The sequence below is a fragment of the Schistosoma mansoni genome, chromosome W, assembly GCF_000237925.1.
Source record: "Schistosoma mansoni strain Puerto Rico chromosome W, complete genome".
In the NCBI taxonomy this organism is placed as follows: Eukaryota; Metazoa; Platyhelminthes; class Trematoda; order Strigeidida; family Schistosomatidae; genus Schistosoma; species Schistosoma mansoni.
Window position 1 is genome coordinate 37,656,843 of NC_031502.1, and position 10,313 is coordinate 37,667,155.

The following is a 10,313-nucleotide window of genomic DNA, read 5'->3' on the forward strand; positions in this document are numbered from 1 at the left end:
TGGGGCAGCAGGCCAGTTGAACTGCCCTTCGAAGAACTCTGCCCATCGTGCAAGACGTCGATGGATGTTAGTGATTGGCATCCCGTCATCCTCACAGATTGTTTCACTCACACCAGACTTCTTTCTGTCAGTGGCTCGGATGAGTTGGAAGAGCTTCCGGCAGTTACCAGATGCAGCTGCTGCTTCCAGCTTATTAGCACGCTCCGACCACCAGGCTTCTCGGTCCTTACGCAAGCTTTGCCCAATTTTATTACGTAACAGCCTTCGTTTGTGATCAAACTCACGGTCACCCTGAGTAGACCGACGGGCTTCGATGAGTTATACGGAGCCTGAAGAAACCCATTGCTTATAAGCTGGACGTTTCGGGAAGCCGCAAGCGACTTTACTCGCCATTTTCATGGCATTATGCAGTTGTAACCAATGCTCATCTATACTTTTCAGTGGGATGGAGGCTAGACTAGAAGCTAGCTCAGTTTGATACTTACTTGCAACAGAAGCTGTAGCCAGTTTACTAACATTGATCTGTTGATGGCGGTCAATCCTTCGGCCACTGAAAAGTAAGGTAAGATTGGCGCAGACCAGGGCATGATCAGAGTCCAGATAGGTACTCCAAAAGGAGCGGCAGTCTTGTACACAACTGCTCCAGCGGTAGCTGATCGCAATGTGACCAATCTGAGTCCAGACTTGAGATGCAGAGGGACGACGCCAGGTGACACATCGGCGATGGCTGTGCTGGAAGCTAGTGCTAGCCAGAAACAGGTTGTATTCTGTGCACAGTTGCAGTAGACGATCTCCGTTATCTGTCCTGCGAACAACAAGTCCCCATCGGCCACCTAAACGATTCTCTTCTGTGCCTAGACGCCCGACCTGTGAATTTAAGTTTCCGGCTAGTACTACAATATCTGTCGGATGCAATTTCTGGAGAAGAACAGTTAATTGGTGGTAGAATTCTTCCTTGATTGCATCCGGGCTGCAATCTGTTGGGGCATAGGCGGGTATGACAAAAAGACTTCGTTTCTCACGCCGATTTCTTCTCACTTTGATGGAGCTTTCTAATCTAACAGCATATAACCGACTGTTAATGGGGATCCAATCGACTAGTGCTGCCTCAGCTCTAGCGCTTAGTGCGACACCAACGCCATCAAGACCAGGCGAAGATTCAAGAGGGTCCCCGGGTAAACGCACGTAAATCTTATGAAATGACAATCACTACATTGAACTCCAGAAGTTTTAGTGAAATCCAATTTTAAATTATCTAGACCAGTACATAATATAATTAGAATCTAAGATGGGGGTTTGGTTCTATTCATAGCCCATCAGCTGAATATGCATGACCCATAGTCTAGTATTGCTGTCCCACAGGAACTAGAACCCATTACGATATTCCAATACCGGTTTTGTTATCTGATTAGTTGACTATTCATAAATGCTTATCTTTGACAAGGCTTTCGATTTGAAATTTTTTGTTCAAGTCTTTCAAGGCTAAACTGATGGGTTTTCGTTAGCATGTAAGCTCGTTGCATAAACGTTCATATTGTTTTTAATGATGGCTTGGTCGTATTTTATGTTAAGTATGTTTGAAATTTGATTCACCCCCCCCCAGTTTTAAGTGATTACCTATTTTATATTTGTTCTTTTTCTGACTATGTCATCTGTTTTTGTTATGAAGTTTTAGCTTTACCTCAATCAATGAGTGAATATATTCGAAGTCCTCTGATAAGATTAATGTATGAAAAGTTGGATCATCAAAATAAACATTCGAACTCAAATCATGACCATGTAATTATGTTCAATTATTTTCATAATATACTTTTTATGATATTTTCAATCTTATCGATGTAGTGGTATGATTATCGCACTGAATATGTAGATTCCGAACTTCGGGATAAGTTTATTAAATCGAAACAAGATGAAGAAACTTGCAAATTTTTAGAAAATTGCTATATCAAGTCTGACTGGTTATTTACACACTTTTATCATGCCATTGCTAAAGCTGTTTTAACTTGGTTCATGACTTCAACTTCTATAAATGGGTAATTGATCTTTGTCCATTGCTCTTATCTATATTTTTTATTTTACTTCAAAAATATGAAAATTTCACTTGTAAAGGTATTTTATATAAATATATAATCAGACACTACGATCACATTTGACATTATAATGTGATCTCCATCATGAATTGACATCACGCAGTAAGCCATTACAAGCCGAAAATGTCACAGGACACCCATAACGTTATAGCTTAAGGCTTAACATTGTGGTTTTACTACCACGTATACCGAGTGTGTGGAATATTCGGAATTATCCAGTTGGTATGTATAAAATCAATTATTAATAGTCAATTAAACTGAAGTTTAAATATCTGAGTTGTGGTATGATGGCAATAGCCGTAATAATAATGATGGTCATTCAGGAATCGTGCATACTATTATTACTATAACCAGATGGTGAGTGAAAATCCTAGGACCATAAAAAGACTAAACAGATAGTTTTTGTGCAGTTAAATTCTGTCTGAGAATCTAGTGACACAAAAATTGCACTCATAAAACTAATTTTAGGAGCTGCACTTTTATCAACCTGGTATTCTGTATGAATTTTCTGTAGGTTGACTGCTAAATTTCACTTACATATCCCTGTATTAAATAATTCAGAATGCAATGATGCAACTCTTTTCAAATCTAATGAAGGACTACCAGAAATACTCCAGCCTATCATTTCTACTCGTGACATCCTATGAATAGTGATTGGTCCTAAAATCCCACATTTATTGCAGTATTATCGGCGTTTTATCATTCACATTTGGAAACCCCATCATCTTCAATTGAAAAGCTATGCTGATTTTACTGATTATGATATCCTTAAGGGATCGAATAGAAATAATGTAAATCTCTTTACTCTTATTTAAGATCGGTACCTGTAGTCGATCAGTGTTCGAAACTATCTAAACAGTTGTATTATGTTTCAATATTAATTTGGGTTTTTCTAGCATGCATTTATCTTTATCTTGTCCTTCTCACCAATAGCTTTTATAGCAACTTAGTATACAATTACTGTGAAGACTCCGCATCGCTAACTGCTTTGTGATGATTAGGTTTGTCTATTATTAGGTTGAACCAGTTTAGAGTATTAATATTTTAAATTTGTATGCTATCAGGATTAGTCAATGAAATGTTTTTTTGGATCGAAAAAAAGTAATTGTTATATAGTGAGAAATATCTTTCTAATCAACATCCAATGATAAAATATTAGTATGTTCGTATTGTATTTTTTGTGCTCTAAAGTACCAATGAAAGATAATTTGACTACTCACCATATGATTTTGGAGGCATTTATCGGTATAACGCCTCGAGAATCGTATCTGTAATTATATTTACCATGAAAAGGTTTGTGTCAGTTCGGAACATATGTTTATCAATCAAAGAAGTAGGACTTCAGAATTTCAATTTCTGATTCATTGGAAGATTACAGTTTCATTATTCCTTCATTGTAGATAGTTGCCACCATTTTTATTTTTAATACACGTTATTCTGGCTAGTTTTCAAATTCCTGAGCATATCAAAAACATTATATTAATTAGTATACTAGTCTTTTTGATATTGGAGAGGCTTTAAATAATTTGATCAGCGAATTTGCGATCGTTAAAATAGACAAAAAGAATGCCGGTACGCAAGGTTCCGATGTAGTTGTGTGATAGCTGCTCACCAGGCTGAATTTTTGATGGAAGCTCCGGAAAATTGAGAACGAAAAATAAAACTACCCAGAAAAATAAATTTTATGCAACAGAATGCCATACTTGTACATAAATTATTACCGCGAAAAAGAACATGATAGAATCTTACAAGGGGCTGAAGAAAATCAGCTTGTAGGTCATCCACTTTCCAACCAATTCAGACCTGATTGTTGGACCTAATTCTTGTGCATCGTTTCACTGTTGTTAGTCGGTTTGTTTTCTCTTATCTATCTAATAAACCTGCATATTTAAACTTTTTTTAAAAATTCTGTCCATTTATGTATTTTTCAAGTTTAGTTGGTCGTGGTTCTATGTTTGTTTTCTCATCGGCACAATTTCTTCGCTTACTTGATGTTAACGATAGCTTCAAATGGAATTCTTTACTCGACTTAGGTAGGTAGATAATTGATTATATATATATATATATATATATATATATATATATATATATATATATACATATATATATATATAAATATATATATATAACTGAGGGCCGCTTTGTATCATGCTGACAAGTCTACATTGTCTACCTGTGCTTCGTAACGACAATCTTATCATAAGTACTTGTAAAGTATAACTTCTCCATATACTTGCAAAGTGCATAAAGTGGAACCCATAAGAAAAAAGATTATTTTAACAAAGAATATAGTTGGACAGGAAATTTTAACATTTGAAAAAAGCCCTCTAATACAAGAATCCCATTGAGCCAGTTAGATAAAGTAAGATATGTTTTCATTATGCAATTTCAAAGTACCTTACGACCTTACTGCAAAAAGGGGATAATTCTTAAATTTTTTCTTGTTTTAAATTTATGCTCATGATATTGTCTAAAGTTATAATGAAAGTTTTGGCATCAAACTATTCAGCTCGAAGAACATAAACCTATCAAACAGATTCATTTGAACTAAAAAATACTACAATCATTGAACAAAGCAGTTAATTGGACCAAAGAGTTAATTGCTTCCGTTTTAATTTAACATCGATCCCTACTTATGAATTAAGTAATTCTTTCCAATTATTCAAGCATTCATTGAAAATCACGATAAAGAAAAATAGGATAAAAATGGTAGCATTCTTGATAATTCTAATAATCAAACCATGTTATTCAGATCTCGAGAGGGCTTGATGAAAATATGAAACGAATGATTAAATTATTAGCATTGTGAGTCATAAAAATGCCTTCCGGTAGTAATAATGATTATATATATATATATATATATATATATATATATATCAGTTATTTTTTGGACATATGAGTAGTACACATCCACCTCAACATTAGTCTCTTAATTGTCAACGTCAGTGAGAGCAGTTTTGTTCTGGCTTACGAAACCTGGCTTCTCTGAGTTGACGATGTTAGACGGCTCTCGGTGTTTGATCATCGTTGTCTCTGAAGGATTACTGACATCCAGTAGCAACACCATGTTAGTAATGTGGAGGTTCGGCATCGTATGTTCGTGCACAGTGACGACAATTCAATTAGTGTCACTATCTTTAAGCATCAACTTCGGTGGCTTGGACATATTCTACTAATGTCATCACAGAGAATTCTATATCTTGTATTATTTTCCGACACTGAGACTGCTTGGAAAAAGCTGAGAGGTGGTCGGTGTGTGACATGGTGTCGTAGTATGAAAGAAAGTTGTACAGAACGTGTTTCTTTTGGTTCTTCACGACTCCGTGGTTGGGGTCCGAGAGATGGTGCAACACAGTGGCTAGAGACGTTATCAGATATGGCTCAGAATAGAAGTCAGTGGCGATCCTGCTGTAACTTTCTCCATAAAAAGTGGACGTAACTTCTTTAAGTGGAAGAATTCTTTCTGGTTGTACTTTTGCTAACTGAACTGACTCTCTCATTATTATTATTTCACTATCGTACACTAATTTCTGTTCGTTATTGTTCTCTCTTCGCTTATACACACTTTACATTCTCTATCTCTTCACATTCTTATTGTTATTGTTTGGCGCTTATGTATTTTGGTACCATTTTGTACCAATATTTATGTGTTCAAATAAATAAATAAATAGTCTCTTAAATAATTATGCAGACATTTTATAAATACAGCATTCATTTGAACTTCATCTGTCTATTTGATTCAGTTAGAATGATTTCATTTCATATGAATAGACGATAAAGTGAGACTATGTTTTAGAAATTAATTCTTTTTTCCGCTAGTAATCATTTGATTTGTGTAGCGTTTATGTATTTCATACCCTCTTGTATCAGTTTATGTACTCAAGTAAATAAAAAAAAATTCTCTAAAAATGATCAACTTATGTATATGTTGATTTACTTACGATGTAATTTCCTTTTGTAAAACCAAGCATTATAGTGACCGCGTTACCTTAAGCCATTAAGTTGGCACCTGGCGTTCACTCATAGAACCTCATTTGATTCGTTGTATTATGCGTCCATCATCTATTGTTATCGGTGAAAACCATCTCACTTCATAAAATAGTTGGAATCTGCTAATCACTTCTTTGACAACTACTATAACTATAAAGTTATTATTATTATCATTACCAGTTACAGCAGTATTTCTTTACATAGATAAGACGAGATTTTCCTTATTGCGAATAAACTTTAAATCATGAATTGACGCCAGCAGATAACCACAACCCGTTAAAGAATTTAACCCGTTGCCCTCAGTTATTTCGGTGAGAGTGGAACTATTAAGCTATTGAGTCGAAGACAACTATTTATTAATAAAAGAAACATAAGAAAAGTTTTTAGCATGGTTTACGAATTTCGCTATCAATATTTCAATTTTAAAAAATAATTCATGATTGTGTTAAACTTTTTTCTGAAATATAGGTGCTGGTGACGGCAATGTGACATTGAAAATGGCGCCTTACTTCAAAGATATTTTCGTCACAGAAATTTCTCCAGTTATGCGTTGGCGTCTAAGTAAACATGGCTTTACGTAAGTTGACTGATTATATTTTATCAATTTTAGGTAATGGTTATAAATTATCTTCTATTGAACGATTACGAGAATCTTTTGAACAAACAATATTCCACGTAATTTTGATTGTCACATGAAATTTATTCTAATCAAGATAAATTTGATACTTTAAGAAGATTTACTTCAACTTATTTAATCCCTTATAATGCTTTTTTTTGTTAACAGAATATTAGACGTTGATTCTTGGGGATTAGTGAATAAAGAATTGAATACACCCAAAGTTCCATCTCATTTTGATGTTATTAGTTGTTTAAATTTATTAGATCGTTGTACAGCTCCAATTACCTTGTTGAAACGGATTAATCAAGCTTTGAAACCTACGACGGGCATTTTAATTCTTGGGATAGTTTTACCATTGAAACAATATGTTGAAAGTGAGTTTGTATTTTTGGTTGACATTAAATTTTTGTCTTAATTTCATGACAGATTAAGCTGACCTATTGTTCTACTTCATCATAATAAGTTGTTTTCATCAACAATTTATTTCGACGTTAACACTTTAACTTGATAGGAGTTAGTCTGTAATACGTTGATATGGTTGACATTCAATACAGGTACTCATAAAAAGCTTGATTTTCAAGAAATTAAACTTAAGGTAGAACGGCTCCGTATAAATTATAACTAACCATGTTCTTGGAACATAGCAATATTAGCAAAATAAATGGAAAAACAGTCAGTCGAATATCAGCGAAGATCACTGCGGAATATCAATTGAAAAAATGTTATCACGGTTATCCTTGATTATAAAGCCATCATTTATTAATAAAAACAATATAGCCTAAGATAATCCCAGTAAACTTGTAAATTGTTTAATTCTTAAAAACGATATATATTGATTGCACTTTTAGACTGCATCACCTAGTCTATCTAGTGACTAGTAATTTCCATTATCCTGGAGATTTCATCCCAAAAATCCATTCATCTCTACACACCTTAATCAGAGTGATAGTAAATACATCAGCTTTTATAATTTCATGGTTAAACTACACTTAAATTTTTAATACTTCATCCTTGCTCAATCAGTATTACACGTCTTCATGAATGAAAATTTACCATACTCAATATTTGACCGAGGAAATTCATTCGGTGTAAGCTCACGACCACACTAACTGGACTGTTGTTCTTGTCTAGAGAAATAATGTTATTTAAATTAATTCCTACTACAAGGAGACTTTTTCTGTGATTTTGACTAATCTGTGGAAATCAATTTCATTTATTGTATTCCGATTCGACTGAATTTGGAACTGCTTACCGAATTTTGCCTCAGTAATCTCGTTTAGTCAGCCACACGCAACGTAGAACCTGGTACATGTGCACATCGGCTCAGGTTAGCACTACCCCATTGATGCAGAGATGAATTAGTCAGGGTAAATCCCAGAGTAGTAGAGCTAGGAACAATAATAATGCTAATAGAAAAATTAAACGTCCAAAACAGTCCACGAAAAAATATAAATTGGTGCAGCAATTACAAAGTTATAAGGAACTTAGAAAGAGTGAGTGCACCCGGGCCATTGGGAATGATTTCAAACCATATCGTCAAAAGTCCCTAACCATTGATTACGATATTATAAAAGTATTGTTTTCATCCCTAGACCTGAAAACTCTGGTTTCGATCCTGTTTGTTTATTGATGGTTGTATTTAAAAAGGGATAACAAGAAACGCGTTCCAAACATGCTTGCATCGTTTCCCAGTGTGATTATAAGACTTCATTTTGTCAGTTTTCGCCAAACCAAACTATGTCTTCTGCTTATTTGAAGTCAACAAATTAATCCATTCCATTGAAATCATGAACCGATCAACGTTAGACCAGCATTCAAAACCTGGAGGCGCTGGATGGTCGTTGGGTGGCGATTCAGTGGTTTGGAGGTTAAACGTTCTCGCGTCAAGCCGAAGGTCTTGGGTTCGGATCTTGCTTGCGGTATCGTAGATGCGCACTGCTGAGGAATGCCATACTAGAAAGAAACGGCCGTTCAATGGTGGTCTTACATTGATCGATTCATGATGTCAATGAAATCCAACAGTCTCCACAACCCCAAGCTGAAAATTAATCTATTGGTAGGAGATTGATCTATCAAAAGTTAAAAGAAGAAAGCGTTATGTCTAAAAGGACATTTACGATGAAGATACATAAAATTGTGGAAATTGGCCAACCCTGTTAAACATTATTTGAGGTTAATGGTTTCAAAGACAGCCATAAGCTCTGAATTGACTAAGAGTATATTATTTAAAAAAAATACTAATTTATCTTGTTCGCTTATTGTTGAAGAGGATTATTTTCTCTCACTTAATCACTATTTTATAAACAAAATTCAGTTTTGAAAATACTTTTTTTACCTCATTTGTATTCAAATATTTTTTTCTACGTAAAATCACCTTTTAAAGCAACTCATGATCAACGTCCTATTGAAGTGCTTGAAATTATTGACAGTGAATTATGGGAAATACAATTGTCTAGCTTAATTAATAATATTCTTATACCAGCTAATTTTCATGTTCTACGTTGGACACGTTTACCTTATTTATGTGAAGGTGATTTTTCTAAATCATTTTACTATTTAAATGAAATTGTACTTGTTTTGCAAACTGTAACATCTAGTATTTGAAAGAAAATAATCTACTTCTAAGCAAACAAACAGATTAATGATTTCATAATATTTTATATTAACATTGATACTTTTATCAACCTAAATTGTTTCTTAATTTTATTCTGGTGAACATTTCAAATGTACATGATTACCATTATTATTGGTGTTTGTGAGAACTTTCATTGTTTATTTTGAAATAAATACTATTGATTTCAATACAATAAAGAAGTTTATTGACTTTTTAATTATTATTACTATTAGTCTCTCCTGAATTACTAGATAGTAACTACTGTTACAGAAGGCTCGTCTAGCTTTCGCCAACTTGCGTCATTTATGGCGTAGGCGAGATATCCGTCTGGCAACAAAAGGACGGGTTTACTGTGCAACAGTTCGTTCCGTCCTACTTTATGGCAGTGAAACATGGCCGATAAGAGTAGAGGATATTCGTAGGCTACTAGTATTCGATCATAGGTGTCTTCGAAGCATTGCTCGTATATCCTGGGACCACCGGGTAAGTAATGCAGTTGTTAGGAAACGGGTACTAGGTAAGGATGGCAAATGGATTGATGAAGTAGTGAAACTTCATCAGTTGAGATGGCTGGGACACGTGTTACGTATGCCCAACCACCGACTGCCCCGACGTGCAATGCTTTATGGTGTAGGAGCAGGTTGGAAGAAAGCTAGGGGCGGCCAGACCGAAACGTGGCACAAATCCATGAAGTCGCTGACAAGTGGACTGGGCCATGTTGGTAGGTGTAGACTACCTGGTTGGGATTCGCGAGATGATAGCAATCGATGGTTAGAGACCTTGAATGATATGGCTCAAAATCGTTTGCAATGGCGAAGGTGCATCCACTCTTTGTGTTCTACCGAATTCTAATCTTCTGAATTCTTCATGTCCCTATCCTTTTTCTCTTTCCAAATTTATTTCACCGTATTATACTCCTTCAATAACATCTTCAAACCCTAATCTTTCACATAATGCTTATACTCTTACTACTTCTACCACTATGGGATTTGAATCGACA

General features: G+C 34.9%; 1 protein-coding gene across 1 annotated transcript; it reads left to right on the forward strand.

Moving 5' to 3' along the window:
- The first annotated feature begins 1,657 nt into the window (after positions 1-1,657).
- Smp_001940 (hypothetical protein) lies at positions 1,658-9,513 on the forward strand. Its single transcript, XM_018789600.1, has 6 exons — positions 1,658-1,779; positions 1,843-2,033; positions 4,023-4,123; positions 6,549-6,657; positions 6,865-7,073; positions 9,083-9,513. The coding sequence occupies exons 1-6, from the start codon at positions 1,690-1,692 to the stop codon at positions 9,301-9,303; spliced, it is 921 nt and encodes a 306-aa protein (XP_018655026.1). The 5' UTR covers positions 1,658-1,689; the 3' UTR covers positions 9,304-9,513.
- The last annotated feature ends 800 nt before the right edge of the window (positions 9,514-10,313 follow it).

Bases quoted from the DNA above. Each gene is read 5' to 3' on its own strand.
- Smp_001940 (XM_018789600.1), top strand. From the start codon at position 1,690: ATGAGTGAATATATTCGAAGTCCTCTGATAAGATTAATGTATGAAAAG. The intron at 4,124-6,548 runs GTAGGTAGATAA...TCTGAAATATAG, and splicing joins GAATTCTTTACTCGACTTAG to GTGCTGGTGACGGCAATGTG. The intron at 6,658-6,864 runs GTAAGTTGACTG...TTTTGTTAACAG, and splicing joins CTAAGTAAACATGGCTTTAC to AATATTAGACGTTGATTCTT.